At 34.0% G+C, this 17546-nt stretch overlaps 1 protein-coding gene across 1 annotated transcript; it reads right to left on the bottom strand.

Annotated features, from left to right (window-relative positions):
- Nucleotides 1–3740: 3740 nt before the first annotated feature.
- On the bottom strand, nucleotides 3741–14449 carry LOC142972749 (uncharacterized). Its single transcript, XM_076114009.1, has 2 exons — nucleotides 14198–14449; nucleotides 3741–5929 (listed from the first exon to the last, which is right to left on the bottom strand). The coding sequence occupies exons 1-2, from the start codon at nucleotides 14369–14371 to the stop codon at nucleotides 3920–3922; spliced, it is 2184 nt and encodes a 727-aa protein (XP_075970124.1). The 5' UTR covers nucleotides 14372–14449; the 3' UTR covers nucleotides 3741–3919.
- Nucleotides 14450–17546: the final 3097 nt, after the last annotated feature.

Raw genomic sequence — 17546 nt, 5'->3', positions numbered from 1 at the left:
ACAGGTAAAAGTAACGGGGTTTTTCTTAAGATGCGTGATGTGAGATGGAAGATATGAGGTCAATGGTGTTAGAGCGAGAGAGAAGTACTAGGTCACGTTTTAAAGGGTCCGTTGCATTCAGAGAAATGTTTTGATAATGAAGGGAAAGGAACTAGGTATTGTATTGTAACATAATAACTACTTCCCGAAGACGAAGGTAGGGTACTACCACGAAGAATATTCATTAGGCCCTAAGAACAGGTAGCAGTTTCAAACAAACCACCGGCAAACCATTTTGAATTGCCCAACCGTGTATTGGCCATGTTTAGGGTCAGTAGTACCATCTGACTGCATAATTTTGGGGAGTGCCAGTGTGGTCCGATTTTTTTATACTGTCTATTGTCAGTCAAACCGGTTGAATGGTACCTATGTTATGTGGGTGTGATGCGCATACGCAAGTATGTAATCGATTACTAATTTGATTATTGACAACGTTGTACGATGATCATTAAGTTACACAAGGCAGCAATTATGGGCTAGTATTTTCTTTTGAAATCTTTTTTGGAGGTACTACACACATAAATTTTGCTTGCATTTTTAGAATCTTTTAGTTTCTGCTATGATTTTTTGATTTTCATGGAGCCAAATCAGATTTTATATTCGAAAATTGTTATCTTTTGAGCAAATATGTTACCTATGTAAAATTTATAGAAGTAATCATACATATGTATGTATTTCTGAACTTTTACTGATTAGGTAAAGGCAAAATGAGCCTACTTTAGGTAGAGTCTAATTGAAAACAAAAGCACAGAAACAGTTTTTAACATCCTTCTATTCTTTATCCTTATACCTAGCCTATTCATAAAGGATATGAATACATCCTTTACTTAGAAAGCACATGAATCACTCGTAAAAAAAGAAAAAGGTCATTGCACCCTTCAAAAGTTAAGAACTTTCCGGTTCAAATTATACTAACTTAACGCAGTTACATTCAAACAAGTCACATTAACACTACGCAAAGCAATTGTTTAAAGTACTGCAAGTAAACCTCAAGCAAAGGCTATTGTCTTCGAAATCTGTTAGTAAATTGTTTCCTGCAGTTTACTCTTACTTGGGAACGTTGGGAAGTAATTGTGGTCTTTTGTGATGATTGAACAAAAGGGTTTAATAAATTGTAGTGAAAATGTTCCAGTATTTTTGTTTCGTTTGCTTCTACCTTCAATAAAATGTTGCACTGGAAATAAAACTGTACGACTGCCTAGCGCCACGCCGCACGCCGCTACCATAACGTCGGGAGGTAGTGGGCTCGATACCCACATGAAAAAAAATATTTGTGCAATCTAGTTGTTTTCTACAAATAATTATTAATTTTATTTATTTGTTTACTGAAAAAATAAATAAAGGAGGACTCTATACCTGAGGCATTCATCAAAAATCATAAGTTTTCAAGTGAAAAAATCAAAACCAATCATTTATTAATTTAGAAAACTAGCTCGGAAAGGAGGAAGAGACTTATAGCATAAAAATTACGTTGGCTTTCGGTGCAATGATCGAATTTATTTCACAAGTTTTACGAGATCTCGGCCCTTCCAAACTCTACATTTTATTAAACGATTAATACTTAGTCACACTTTTATCCAGTATATCTATTAATTACAATAGCCTCTCAGAACTGTCATTGACCTACAGAAATACCTTCATAATCGGTTATTTACAGTTTCCATTTAACTGTATAACGAGATTTGTGTTAATTGAAACGGGTACGACAGAAGTCAATTGATTTTTAAAAGTCTTAATTCAGGTTGATAAGTATGTAGGTCATAATTTAAATGAAAAATATACGACTACCCCTAATTTCAGAGGTACAGATACAGGAATAGTTTATTGCCAATGCGTAAAGTAGGGCCTATAAGAAAACTAACAAGAAAATCTACTAAATATGGAACCTTATTTCCAATCATTCCCAAATGTATAGGAACTAACATGATCAATTTAGTGCCAGTGCGTAAAGAAGAGCATATAAAAAAACTAACAAGAAGCATTGTCAAATTTAAAACCAACTTTGTGATACATTTCTGAATAGAAAATTTTAAATTCCGTGGTGTTTATTTTGAAAATATATTTTAAAGGTCTTTTATAGATGAAAACGCACCCGAACTCTTCATATAAGAGGTTGGTTCAAGTCTTTCGATAGCATTATCTTCAACTGGTGGCAACATACAAACAATTGTCGCTTTGACAGGAAACAATGTACTCATTTCGATTTCTTTGTTGTCCAAAATTGTCATTTTACTTTCTACTTGATTCAACGTATATTTGTGATGTTTGGCTACGGTAGAGTTATTTACTCGTGTCCGACAGTTTCACTTGTTACACCCGTGAAAGCAGAAAGAAATGACTTCTTTTCAATTTAGGTGTTGATGATGTTGTGAGTTTTTTTTATCTTATTTAACGAAAAAGCTATGTTTTCTCTCTTAAATGATATTGACCACCCTCGTCGTTGAGGCACACCTAAATATCGGGAACATTATAAGGATCATGAATCGGAAATGCTCAGACAATATAAATTATTTTTATATTGTCTTATTTTTATTTATTTTTAGACTAAGGGAACTTCTTTGTAGCAATAATCTGGGAGCAATTTGAATTCATAACGAAATAAATTTAAAATTTATTATTTTTCGTTAGCAGCCAGGTTCACACTTCACAATTTATTATGCCTCTTTTAGCGTATCTGACAGATAAAGTGACAGCAAATGTATGAATAAAGTTATGCTAACTTATTTAATGGGTGATGGAACTGACCGGAAGTGTTAACGCGGTGTATTTGACTAATAGATACTTAATCAGAACGTGCTTAATGTGTTTGATGTACATACTGTGCTGAAAACCAAATAAAACCCTACCTCGTCACAATTCTTCAGTTATACCAATTTTATCATTCACGCCATCTGTTGGCACATTAAGACATTGCTAGGAGTACATTGAACAAACTCTGGCTAGAATGTCTTACAAACGTGTGGCACTATGTAGTTCTAATACTTACCGTATAGTGTTTTGTACAATGATGTTGTGTTCTTATTGATTTTTTATCGGATTTTGATGTATCGTAAAATATAATTATTTATTTTCTCCGGGAATCATATTACCAATTTGTTATTAATTGAAGGCTAAAAGATGCAAATAGGAGTTGTTACTTTAGATCGAAAGACGGCGCTGTATCAGTGTTCTGAGTTGCGCTATGGTATCGTTTTATAGAACTTATTTGGTCTTATTATATAAAAGGTCTCAATACTTATTTGGTTAATTTTGAATGTAGCCTGTAGTATAATACCTAATCACTAGATATTTTTGAATGTCCTAACAGTCTGGTTCTGTATAGCAGTCGTTTGGACAAGTCATTACTAACGTCTAATGTCTACCGCTCAGCCTACGTTGTTTGTATCAAAAAAGTAGTCCTCCCTTCCTCAGTATGTTGTCTAATACCTATCTTAACTTAGTTTTCCATATCCCGTCAATTAACTAGTAGGTATATAACATTTTAAGGGATGGTAACGACATTTAATTTATTTGTTATTTTATGACCATATACGTGGGACAATGTTTCCTATGACATCGTGTATGTGTAAATTTCATAGGTAAATATATCTTTGGGGTTCATTACATTTCTAAACGAATTGTCATTGTGTCAATGATATAGTACATAATATCCTACGAATCACTCATGAACTACAAAATGTTGTCCAAGAATAAAACAATAATAAAAATTACCTCATTAACTTTATTTACAACGTGCCCACATAGTTGAAATTAAGCACAAGAGAATCATAGTAACAAATTAGTCGGTGGGACACAAGGAAGAATAAATATTTATAACAAAATTTACAACAGCTATTTTCCAACGTCATAATTTCAAAACAATATTCATTTATACAATAACCTAATTATTTTTAACATCTTCATCTTCTTCAAAGCTTTCTTCGCTCTCTGATTTGGTATTATTCCTTTTAATTTCTACATACATTGGAACGTAAGTATTAAGACCCGATACTGACATTTCTAGCCGCTTTTTTCTATTATTTTCAGGATCTGCGTTGAGCCATTTGTTCACATTCCTTGAATTCTGATTTATGCTTCTATAATGACCGTTAATTTGAGGCACGTATGTCCAAACAGTTGGAGTAGTCACTTCAACGCTTTTCTCTTCTTCTTTACTACTAGAAGATAATTGTGTTGTAGATCTACTGAAATCATTCCTCAATTTCACTACTAGTGTACTCGGCTCTACATTACTCTCAAGCGTTTTAACAAAATTCCTTCTATTTGTCTGTACCTCATCTTTTGTCGCATTCATTTCTTCCAATAATCTTTCGCGATCTACCATTTCACCGGAATTTCTCCTGCTCATCTCCATTTCACCTTCATTGAATTTATTGTTTATTAAATCAATGTATTGGGTCGGCACTTTTGCGTCCTCAATGTCAAATTTTACAACTTCGGTAGGTGAATTCCAATATTCAGTAGTTGAATCAAAAAATGGCAGTACTGTTGTTACTTTAGGCAAAGATTTATCTGACTTAGTCACTAGTGGTATGTAGCCTGAACTGCCAACGTGATAATCTTCGATCTGGGACGTTGAGAATTCAATAGGAGCTTTGGTCGTGTAGGGATTTGTTTGAGTCATAGGTATCGATGGAGTAAATTTACTAGTAGTATAGTGTGTAGTAGTACTAGAGACTGTACTACTAGTTTCATTAGCTTCGTCTTTCTTTTCGTCATACACTTTTACGTGGACTATCATTTGCGTGTCGGGGTCTATTGCCCTTGTTTCTTTAGATTTCTCCAATTTGGAATCTTTATTTATTAACTTACTCAAATATCTTGGCCTTTTGTAAGGTGTATAAACTCTTCTGAAAGATACATTTGATTTTCTTTTGAATTGTATCAATGGTCGTGAAGTCGTAAGATATATTTTGTTTATGGATGGTGTAGTTGTTAATGGTTCTGGTTTCTTATGTTCTGTTTTGCTGTTTAACGGGTATAAATTTAGCATTACGCTAAATGATCTCGTAGTACCGGCTGGTGGTGTTTCAGTTGATTTAATTTCACTAGAACTCTGCAGCAAATTTTCTTTATTTTTCTCTTCGCACTTGTTATCTTGACAAATCCTGTTTTGGGGTGGAATCTGTCGAAACATTGGATATCTTTTGTTAGTTCCGATAAGACTAGGAGTTGGAATCGGAGCAAATCTTAGAAAGTCATCCGCTAGCAGGTTAACATCTCCGGGATTTTCTGGTTTAAAATTGAAGAGTGGATCTGCTAGGTGATTGAGGTGGAACTTCTTTAGATTATCTGAACTAGCTGATTGTAAGTCTGTTTTGATATCAACATTTTTGTCTTCTATCATAGGTTCTACGTAAATACCACTGAAAGCGACAGTCTTATCAGTAGGCTTCGCAGTATGCATATCGCCTGCTTTGGCGTTGATCGTGTTCTCTAAATATTTGATTATCTGCCTTATGTTCTTCAATCTTTCTTCATTACGGTATCTTTCAACCCAAGTTCTTGATCCATATGTTTTGCTAAATGGTATAGGAGTTGGGTGTCTGTATTCGAAGTAGAAAGGCCTGGGACTTGTTCTTCTTACAGGACCGGTTCTTGCTGTAGGCTTAGTGGTAGTTTTTATAACAGTAACATTAATTCGTCTTACTTTACTTTGGGGTCCAGGGCTTGTTTCTAACAAGGGATCTATGTAACTGTTTTCTTGTAAAGCATTTATTAATAATGGCATTCGTTCGAAATATTCTTGGTCGAATCCGAAGTAACTCCGGTCGAGTCTGTCGGCGAATGGCTGATCTTCTACAATCCCGCTTGTTCCGTTTATACCTCGCTTGTTTTGTACTAAACTCCATTCTACAGCAATCGCGTATTCGTAGATCAGTAGAATTACCTGAAAATGTAATAAATCAATATTAGTTCTTAGTCATCACTTAATTGTAAGGCGTGTAATTTAAAGAAAACCATTAATTCATATTTAATCACATTTATTACACTTCAACAACATTGATAATAACAAAAAGGACAACAATAATAAATCTGTAACGCGTAAAATATCCTAGAATCAGAAAATTAAATAATACTTTTTTATTTATATAATATTTGGTAAATCAAATACATTACTGCCGACATTTAAATTTAGATCGTATTCTTCGTCATGGTCGTCAGTTTTCCAGTCATTATTACGTCGCACTTCTAGGTATAGCGGTCTACTTGGTGGTAACATTGAATTTACAGCATGTGCTACTACTTTGTCTTCATATTTCATTTTTTCCAAATTATATGGAAGTGGCATAGGCAACTCAGCATCATAAACAGTCCTCGATTTGTTATAAGGTTTAACAGCAGGCCTTTCCATCAGTTCTGGTTGTTTTGACCATTCATCTTGAAAGTCGTCTTCAGTAATACCGTCATTAATCCCTGGATCTGCGTCTGCTTCTTTAGTATATATAGCTTCATACCGTTTATCTAACCTGGTTGATTTATCCTTCAAATGTTTCAAAAATCCTGAAACCCTGTTAATGTTTTTACTTCTTTCAAAAACTGTAACGGGTTCAAGAGCCGCGTTTTCAAGAGTTGTGTGTAATGTCGGTTTAGTTGCCTTCTTAACTGTAGTTGATTTAGTTGAATAAATCAAATCAGCTATTTTCATCATGTTTACGTTGTTTTTTGCAACTGGATGGTGATTCGGAGGTTTTGATTTCAGACCAACTTTTTTCATATTGGTCTTTAATTTATTATAGTTGTTATTGCTATATACCGGTGATATCATAAGTTTTGTATTAACAAATTCAAATCCAGGTTCATCGAAATTTTCGAAGTCGTTTGTTATTCTCGCCGTAGTATAAGGTTCATCATCATAGACTTCGTTTTTGAATAATGCTATTATTGGCCTTTTTACATCTGGTATGACAGCAACAGAGTCTAATTCTCTGCTAGTTTCATGAGACGCAAAGTCAGGTTTAAACGGTATAATTAATTCTGTGGTTTTCTGTGAGTTGTCTGTAGTCGTAGCAACAGAAGCAGTAGAAGGATTTGTGGGTGTGTTTTCTAGTATTGCCTTTGTACTCGTTGAAGACTGTAACGTAACATCTTCAGCAGATATACCTTTTAAATCGTTGACGGTAGAACTATCGGGTACAAGGAAACTTGTACTTGAAGGAATTGTTTCTTCTTCAATAGTAGTAGTTTCTGGAACAGTCGTAGTCTGTTGCGTAGTACTGGTAGTTTTAACCGTAGTTGTTGTCGTAACCGATTGTGTTGTTGACCGTGCCGTTGTTCTTCGCTTGTGCTGTCTCCTTGGTTTTTTAGTCACTTTTTCGGCCGGCTTTGAAGTAATCATTTTCGTCACTGCTATTGCTTTAGTTGGAAAAGCAAAAAAATCTTCTGTTGTTGGTTCCGAAGTAATTTTAAATGTTGATGTCTGTGTTGTTGTTTGAAGGTTCTCCGATTCGATCTTAGATTTGCATAATTCGTAAGTCTTTATTCTATCGTTTAACTTCGGAACTAATTCTTGTAAGCTTTTAACTAATTTGTTTAATAGGAACCCTACGTTGTGTGGACATTTACACTTGAAATGTTCTTCAGTTTTGTTTTCGTCTTTTTTTGCTTTGTTAGAGTTCATTTTCATGCAATTATTTTTCTCATTTTTATCAATTTTGTAAATGATTACTTTAGTTTTATTGATTTTCAAAAGATTTGCTGCAGTTGTAGTAGTGGTAGTTGTAGTAGTACTTGCAGTAGAAGTTGCAGAATGCTTTTTAGTTTTATTCTTTTTCGTCGAAACCATTTTAGTTGTTGGGTTTTCTATATACTCAATATCATTTCCTTGAGCTTGGCCTGTCCTAAAGTAAGCTAATTTCTCATTGATTGATTTGTCAAAATAATTCAAGACTCTCTTTTCGTAGTTTTTTATTTTTCTTATTTTGCTGAGGTAATCTAAGTTCTGAGAAGGGCGTTTCAGTTGTGAAGTTTTAGTTTCTAGTATTGGGGAGGGTAATTTTAACCAATTGCTTGCATCGGCGAAAATATTCTTCTTGAAGTAGCTACTGCTATCATCTCTTAATTCATACGGTGGACTTGAACTTGAGTTGTCATCTATAATTTTCTCCAAATATCTGTTCTTGTTCAAAGCTTTTAATAATATTGGTAAGAGTTTGAGTGTCGTTCTGTCAAAGTTTATTTTCTTAGTATATTTTGTGTCTATCTGCGTGAGGTCACTTTCATTCATCAATCCAAACCAGTTCGGTTTTATGGATATTTTCTTATGAACATTTAATTCTGAGTTGATGCTGTACTCGTACACCAGTATTACACTCTGAAATCAAAAAGGTGATGGAATTACTAAAACTTATTACTATTATGGCATCACATCTGCTGCATTGGAAGATTAAAGCTCTATTTATGTATATTTTGCAACATGTCCTATTTAGTTCTTGAGAGAGAAAAGTGATGTTAAACAATTCCATAAAGAAATAAAAATGTTATTACAACCAAAATCAGTCACTTACCCGAACATATAACACAACAATAATTATTCAACATTACATTTAGACACATCTACAGTACCTACTAAATGGTAAAAAATTAAGTACCAAATTTTCATATAAACAAGTGAATCAAGAAACGAATGCTCGATAACAATAGTGATAGACGAAATAACACACATTAATAAAGCCAAGATAAAAAAAAAACAATATTATAGAACAAGTAAAGCACATAAACGTGTTTACATAAGAATTCAAAAAACGTAGTAATAAGAAGTTATTTCACAGATTTACAACAATAAAACTATAATTTATTCCGCAATAAATCTTTACAATCGGATTATAGGCCATCAATTGTTATCTTAATAGCAGAAGATGCAGCGATTTGCTTACATCTGCTAGTTATTGGCTCATAATTTGATGATATAACTTGTGTAACTATTATTTATGGTCTATACGTTTGTCTAACATTGGTACATATTTTGCAGCAGTATTTCAGGCAATTTTTCAGTGAAGCAATGGGCTAATTTATAAAAGTGGCTGCTGAATTGCAGTTTTCCATTTTTAAGATTGGTATATAACATTGATGACTAGAGATAGCGGGGTGAGGCTTTAGTGATTATGTTACCAAAAAAATATTTGTACTAATAAAAAAATTGCAGCAGAGAGATAGAATAATAATGCTGATAATAGAGTTCTCTACAGTCATTTAATATTGTGCTAGACTTATTAAAATCGTTGGTTTTTAAAAATATTTAACCCATTAATGTTCCCACTGCTGGGCAAGGGTCCCTTCCTAACGAGGGAGGGGTTAAGCCTTGAGTCCACCTTGCTGACCAAGTGCGAGCTGGGGACTTAACATGCCCTCAAGAAATTTACTTTTTTGTTTACCCGCCGTTATCTAATACCCTAATTTAAAATTCCATTCACACATAACCATTATCTACACAATCCTGGATGAATAACAAACAAATGAACACAAAAACCTTTCACTTAGACACTAAGATGCTGACGTCACGGTGGCTGGCCAGTGCTCAGGCGGCAAGAAAGCAGAAAGTATGCACATTACGATATGTTAAACCACATTGTTCTGAACATCTCGTGTTGGTACAATTTGCATGTGTTCTGTATTAGGTATGGTGTCTTTACATGCAAGTGAAAAGTGTGAAGGACTTCGGTTCTGTGTACTGTGCCTTCTGCATGCGTATGACATGACATGACAAGACATGCGTGAGTACTAATTAATGCTTTGTCATTACTGTCACTATTACACTATATTTTTTTAATTAACGAAGCAACATCACTAATAACAAAATATTTATTACTAGCTGACCCGCGCAACTTCGCTTGCGTCACATAAGAGACAGAGAGTTCAAATCGGATCAGTAGTTCCTGTGATAAGCGCGTTCAAACAAACGAACAAACAAACTCTTCAGCTTTATAATATTAGTATAGATAATGTTGGGAGATATTTAAAATTAGAGGGATGATTTTCTTCTACTATTAACTATCGAACACCAAAAGCTATGGGTTGATTCCGTATTAAAAATCAATCAGCGCCCCAGGCATTTTTTGCAAGAACTAATTTCTACCAGAATTTATAAATACAAAATGCTCACTTGTCTATATTAGCGACTATAGAAATTCGCGCAACAGGTTTAGGATGCTAGAATTGTCTATGTAAAAATGTAACAGTTCGTTGAAATAAAGATGGAAATTAAAATAAGTATAGACTTGTTGATAGAACTGGCAGTTTTGGTTTACATATATGTAAAATTAAATTAAGTCAATGTAAATATAATTAACTAACACTGAGTTTACTTAAAATAGAAAATAAATATTAATAGATGAATAAATCTTTTGCGGCAAGTGATTTAATTTTTATGGCGGTTTTTGGCAGACTAACCCCCGGTTTCTGAGGTACATTTAGCGATAGTTTATCTATTCAATAGCGTTTTTGTATTTGAGTTTTGACACTATTAAATAGATAAACTACCGCTAATATAATGAGATGGACAGTTGAAAGAGTTAAGTGAAGGATTACCGAATAGAAAAAAGATGAAATCTGGCAAACCCGATGCATTTTTCAACCATTGTATTCCTTCAAAGACTTTTGCAGAAAATATAACATCTTCCAACCACAAAGCGGTTTCTTATTCTACAAAAAATGCTTTAAATCTTTATGACGTAAACGAAAACCGGATGAAAATAAAAGCGAAACTACAATTGACAAATAGCTTGGTATTTCGTGAAGAAATTATACGCATTGTTGACAGAACAACGGTATTGATGCAGTAATAATGTGAGTGAGCATTGCGTGGCGATTGGTCAAGTGAGCATCCAGCTTTGACATTATGACACCACCTTTCTTGTTTGTACGTTGATTATAGAGACAGATCTAGACCGATTTCATTATTGTCGGTGTTTAATTACCACGATTAACTTAAGTACTAGGACTTGAGCACATTTTTTAGTTCGTAATTCGGCGCTGTTATCCTAAACTATCCAATTACGCCACCGTCGTAGGCATTTTGGTTTTAATATTTGAAAACATTTAATGATGTTAGTCACTTCATCCAGACATATTTTGACTGAATAACAGATTTTCTTTAACGGCCGGATTTTAATTATTCAGTGAGGGAAACATAACAAGACGTAATAATTATGGCAATCGGAGCCTAATGGTGCAATATTTTTTTTTAGGATTTAACGACATTCGTTATACGAGAAGTAGCAACCAAGCTGTTTGTCCACGGTAGCCAAGAATTGACCGGAGACTATGAATTCACAAGATCAAATGCAAGGTTTACAATCTAAAACTCCTCTACCAAGATTATTACTGCGTTTCCAACTTTCGGACCTTCGGTCATTTCATGAGAAACCTACCTGTCACTGTACAGTCTATTATGCTAATAATTTAACAACAATACATAAGCATTATCATCACGATGCGTGTACATAAGTAGTTAAAATATTTTCTCTTAACCGTCGTATGACAACGATTGTCGTTCAGTTTTACGTAATAGCAAATAGCGCGTGCCAAATAAAAAGGAAGTGAATTTGTAATGACAGAATAAACTCGATGTTTACTAAATAAAAAATTGTAGTAAAACAACAGGGCAATGTACAATGTGAATGGAATATTAGTTAGTAACAATGAGTTTTATAAATTGACTAGATTTTGCCCGCGATTTCGTCCGCGTGGTTTGTGACTTAGGACAGAAGTTTCATTCCCTATATTGTCCCCTTGGGGGTAGAATTGGTCAAAATCCTTTGTTAGCGGATGCCTACGTCAGTACGTCATAACATCTACCTGCATGCCAAATTTCCAGTGGTTTGGGCTGTGCGTTGATAGATCACTATGTCAGTCAGTCACCTATGAGTTATATATTTTGATGTTCATAGATTGATTTTATCATTGTTGTAGGTCAATAGTTGTCAGCTAGTGTTCAGAAACTAGGTATTAAATGTCACTCATTTTACTTTGTAGATTGAACAATGAACAGCAAATTCTTGAATTAGCCTTAAGCGTCCAACATGTTTCAAGTTTCATGTTTGGCTTCTAAAACTAGCGGAGGCTCTCTTTATTGACTGATTTCTTATTGATTACTGCGTGTGTTATAATTAAAGTGCAAATCTTGCACGTAAAGCTAATAAATAATTATAATTAACGATCGTTAAATTTTATTCCTTAAATAATTGTTTAATTGAGTAATTAACCAATGAGTGATTGAAAAGTCAAGTAATAAATTAGTTCGGAAAAAGCACGTCAATTCGTGAGTGTTGACAAGTCTGTAAAAAAATATGATTTCGTATAATGGTGAAGATGAATATGAATGCAAACTAGATGTTAGATAAATATTAAACAGCATTGTAACCTGTCTAACATATTATCTGGGGGCACGGAAGTGCCCCCGCAAGTCGACAAAAAAAAGCGGCACGGCCGTAACATCCTTTTCTCGGAGCAATTCGGGCTATTTTTGACACCCCTATAATTTCGTTGTGGATAAAGCAAGGAGCCTGGATTTTCAGCAACTAATCAGTCATTGTGCCAATGCATCATGCCAATTTAAAAAAAAATACCTTTAAAACAAATAGATCGACCTGGTCATCGCAAGAAAACACAAATTCGCCATTAACATTTCAGGAACATTAACTTCTTGTCGGGCTGTGTAGTGTGATACATACTAATAATCAAATCATGCGATGGCCAGGTCGGTCTATTTGTTTTAAAGGTATTTTTTTTAAATTGGCATGATAATAACATACGTAATAACTTAAGACAGAAGGTCCTTTAAGTAGAGACTAAATAGATTAATCGACTTGGTATTATATAGATCTCACAACTTTTTACAGGGTGACTTGAGGTTTTTACAGAATGTTTTTGGTGGCTTATTTTAACTAAAATATAGTGTACAAATAATAATTGCACAGTAAACTGTGAAACTGCAACTCTGATGTGGATAAACTATGCTGTCTTTTTCATTTAAACTTTGAATACTCCTTTACTGTATGAATTAATCTTCTGTCATGTGGGTCTTTACAAACATACAAATCGTGTAAACAAATATCTGTTCATCAAACAAATATTGATTATGTTTTGAAAACCTACGACACCTTGATACAGTGACTGTAGAGTTGGGACAAAAAACTGGCAAGCAAATTATTGGGGAAGTTCGAATTCACATAGGCACTCAGATTTGGTTACAATAGTACAATATCGACAAGTTGTGTCAAACCAGTGATAAAGTTTTGTTTTTTGTCGTTTAAGTTTTATCACCACGTAAGTCTTGTACTTTTTTGGCAATTTTGACATTTTGATGTCATTGGCTAGAGAATCGAAAGACGGAATTGAAATTTGTCTCTCCTGAAAAATTGCTAAAAATGACTTACGTTGTGATAGAACTTAAACGACGATATGACTATTACCCTAGAAACGATTGCTCACTAAACTGGAATTGAACTACTTGACAGTGTTTCACGAAAAAAATCATATTAATAAAACTGTGTACAAGATGCAATAGGGCGGCCGTAATAAATTTTATAGGAAATATACTCTACTTTCCGTAGACTGAATTAGAAATAGAATTATGCTAAATTTCACATACTTCCTTGATCAATCAATGAACAGTAAATAACACTGCTGACTGTAAGTTGAAACATTAGATAGTAAAAAAATTATGACTACTAATAAATCCTTCACTAACGGCTTAGCAACTTATATTTCCTTATCGACAATACATAACGTTTGCATTTTAATTGATTTATAACATAAATACGTCAAAAGCAGTCGCTTGAGCTGTTATTAACCTGACGTGTTTGGCCTATCATCACAATCATAGTTGAATAATGTATTCAATTAATAACTACCACTCAGCACGAACAGCGAGTTACGGGTAGAAATTAATTACAAACAAATATTAATAACAAAGACACATAATAAATAAACAATGCCAACAAATTGATGTGTTTACTTCTGATAGACTGTTGACACAGGAGAAAGATCCATATAAAACATAACAGCACATAAATGTAAAACAAAAATTAGAGAACACTAAAATCGAATATCCATTCAAATTTTTAAGAACGCCCGAACTAAAAGACACTGAGTTATTCACAACCAAAACATCGAAACAAAACACTACACAATCAATTTTAAAAAGAAAGAAACTCACAACAACAACGGTAACTGTGATCGCTGTAGAAATAGCGGCGCAAGCACATCCTTGCCTGATCTGTCTCCTCCTTGAGGATCTTAGGAATTCCTCGGTCCTCGCATCTATGGTCCTGTACAAGCCGAATTGGCGTATTCGGGAGCCGGTTGACGTCACCGAGCCCTCACTAGACATGATTCAAGTCACATCACTACTGTTTGTACAACGCGCGCTCGCCGCGTTCGCGCTTGAAAATGTGGCGGATTCTTTGTCGTACGGTAATGTGTTTTCCTTTTAGTGATGGGGCGTACGCTTTCGTTTTGGTGGTGGTTTGTCGATGATTTGAATGTCGATGTTTTTATTTCATATGTGAGGTTAAGAGTTATATGACATTTCAGATTTTAATGTTCTCGAAACTTTTTTGTAATTATATAATTAGTGGCGTACCTATACTTTTAGTAAATATGAGAAATAATAATTCTTCAGACTAATTATTATTTAAATTATTTTGTAATAATCTAAACTATAATGTGTTCGGTAAATAAGCGAGAGAGATAATATACTAATGTTTAGTCGTAAAAAAAAATATTTGTGTAATTCTTGAAACTGTTAAATTTTGGTGATTTTTACACAATATATTGTTATACTGCAACGGGTTTTAAATGCGATAGAAGTTTCGATCGAATTGCATCGACCATGTTCACGGGCTGACTCTGTACGGAAATTACATACATTCCTACACTACTTAATTTATCTAAAATCAAAATGTGTGACATACATAATGGTCACTTTAAGTAATTTCTAATAAAAAAAACCGCTAGCACTGAGGATTTATTACTTTTAAAACGATTAGTCATAAATAATCACATGGGTGAATATACACTTATATTTCGTGATAGAGAATGACAGGAATACATTGGCATTCATTCTGAATAATAAAATTTCCATTAATGATTGATTACTATGATAATAATCTTTAAATTTCATCGATATAATCTTGACATCACTAGCGCATGCGGCGACGCACCGGAGCGCGCCGGGCAGCGCTCCCACACGTCCAAATATTACACACCAGTGAAAATCACAATTATAGTTAATTTATTCACATCACGACATACATGTACATACACTAACATCTTATGGTTATTACGAGAGCAATTTTTTCGTCTAATCTCAAAAATTGCTCGGATCATTTGTATAATGAAAGAAATTTCGCCATTGTGACGTAGTTAGTGTCTTTAAAGTTGTCGCTGAATTTTTAATCTATTATTTTGATGGTTATAGTTGTTTTTTAATGGATATTACGTTAATTTTATGAAGTCTAGTACCCATTTTATAAGTCGTTATGTCTGTTCATGACATTTTTTATTTCAATTACGCAAGAATAAAATACTCGTTCATGATATAATTTTGCCATTACAGTTTAACTGTAATACAGGGTTTCAGGAACTAGCGTACCTAAGTAACCTAAGAACCTGTAATTAAAATTTGACAGTAACAGTATTTTCTCATATGAAATAAATGAGATCTTCTTGCAACAAACTCTGCGAAGCAATGAGACACTCAACTAAAACACTATAAAGGCAGCCAGCCATTCGTCTGGCAAAAGACTCAAAATTTGTCTAATCCGATGATGTTTACCTTACTGGCTAGTAAACATCATGTAACCTGCTATAATCCTGGCCCAGGACTATTTCGGTTGCAGATTATCGCCGAGATACACGGCACATGGTCACTCCATAACCACTTTCCAAATGTACCACACAAGCGTTCAAGCAAACAACAGCAGATTAGATCATTAATCGGTCGTTGATGATTCTAGTTTCAATATCTAATCCCGCGAGCTAAAAAGAGCGTGAAGGGAAATGAAAGTCGATAATAAGCTATTACATCTATAGCTAGTAATTAAGACACTATATGACTAGGAAATAACTGAAGCGAGAAAAGTGGAGCTCTAAGCAGTGTTGTTAACTTAAAGATTGTGATTATATCTGTCTGTTTTATGTTTCAAGTAAAATCAATTTTGCTATTTACGTGTATATTTAACTTTTCCGACATAGTCGTATATAAAATCTCGTCGTTTTCTCGTTTGAGTAGGCAGGGTCCAAAGAACGACACTTGCTAGTAATAAAGACCTTTACGACCCCTACAAACAAATTTTGCATTCTAGTTTATTCATTTATATAAATCATGTACCGTGTTTGGTATCTACGTATCATTAATTTTGAATCGTTTTTTGTAAGTAGTTATTTGGAAACTGCCGGTAGATTGTGCAATAAATTTTGTAAAATATGGCAGGGAAGTAAACTAAAGTAAAGTTTTATTCTGTTTCATGCAAGAGTAGCTTCTGCGTCTTCATCTACGTGAAAATATTTCCCGCAATTAAAAATATCCCATGTCTTCTTTACCTGAGTTACAAAATATTTGTGTTCTAAACATTGTCAAAGATAGTAGATACTTTTCTCGTGACAGAGGAACATGCATGTCTACATTATTCAGAAACTTTTGCTTTTATGAATTTGAAACATTTTTATTTACCCAAGGCGACCCGAATTTGACGTATTGTTTAGAGGCATATATGTACGTTTGCCCATACATAAAATATTGGGAGATGTTTTGCTTTTTTTTGATCCAACATATAAATAAGGTTACACATATTTGTTTCTTTATTTGATTACAGGGTTTCTGTATTATTTATCTCTTAATATTATAATACATCATTCATTCAACTTCAAAAAGATATGTTCTAATTTAAACTAATCATTGATCCATATGCCTACAAATACGATTTACAATAGTGGTTTATTACTTTCTAATAGCTTAACCGTCGATAACGTGAAAATGATGAGTAATTGTAGGTAATTTCGATAGATTTATTACGACAGCGTGATTCATTGTTACACAAACCTACTCTCTCCGAGGAAGTTGGTTATTCAATAAGGTAATCAAACATTCGTAGGGGATTATTAGACACATAATCTAACAATTTCTAGTACAATACGTAAACTATAGGAAGCTAAGCTGAGGGGCGATGGGTAGCCATATAGTACGTAATTAGTGCCCATATTAAACTGTGGGTCTGTAGGTTAAGAAAACATTGGCGCGGTCATAAGATAGATTGGTGACCCCTTAATGATATTTGAACTGGGCGCCGCCGTGCTTCGGAGGGTACCTAAACAGTCGGTCCGGGTTGTTGTCAATTAAGATCGATTGTTATTTCAGTAAGCCACGTCAAAGGCCTTTGGGCAGCTTGAACAACTTAGACATTAGGTTGACCACTAACAATACGATAAGAAGAATACTAATTATAGGATGAATTCAGGAACGAATAGGTATTATTTTCCACTTGACTTAGCTACCTGTTTAAAAA

Source organism: Anticarsia gemmatalis, chromosome 5, assembly GCF_050436995.1.
Source record: "Anticarsia gemmatalis isolate Benzon Research Colony breed Stoneville strain chromosome 5, ilAntGemm2 primary, whole genome shotgun sequence".
NCBI classification, from domain to species: Eukaryota; Metazoa; Arthropoda; class Insecta; order Lepidoptera; family Erebidae; genus Anticarsia; species Anticarsia gemmatalis.
Note: the sequence above shows the minus strand (reverse complement) of the source record. Positions and strands in the feature narration are given on the sequence as shown.

What these genes read in the sequence shown, in the direction of transcription:
- LOC142972749 (XM_076114009.1), bottom strand. Translation starts at nt 14,371, where the DNA reads ATGTCTAGTGAGGGCTCGGTGACGTCAACCGGCTCCCGAATACGCCAA. An exon ending in TCACAGTTACCGTTGTTGTT is followed by an intron (nt 5,930 to 14,197) that starts GTGAGTTTCTTT and finishes TTACATTTTCAG; the next exon opens with GTAATTCTACTGATCTACGA.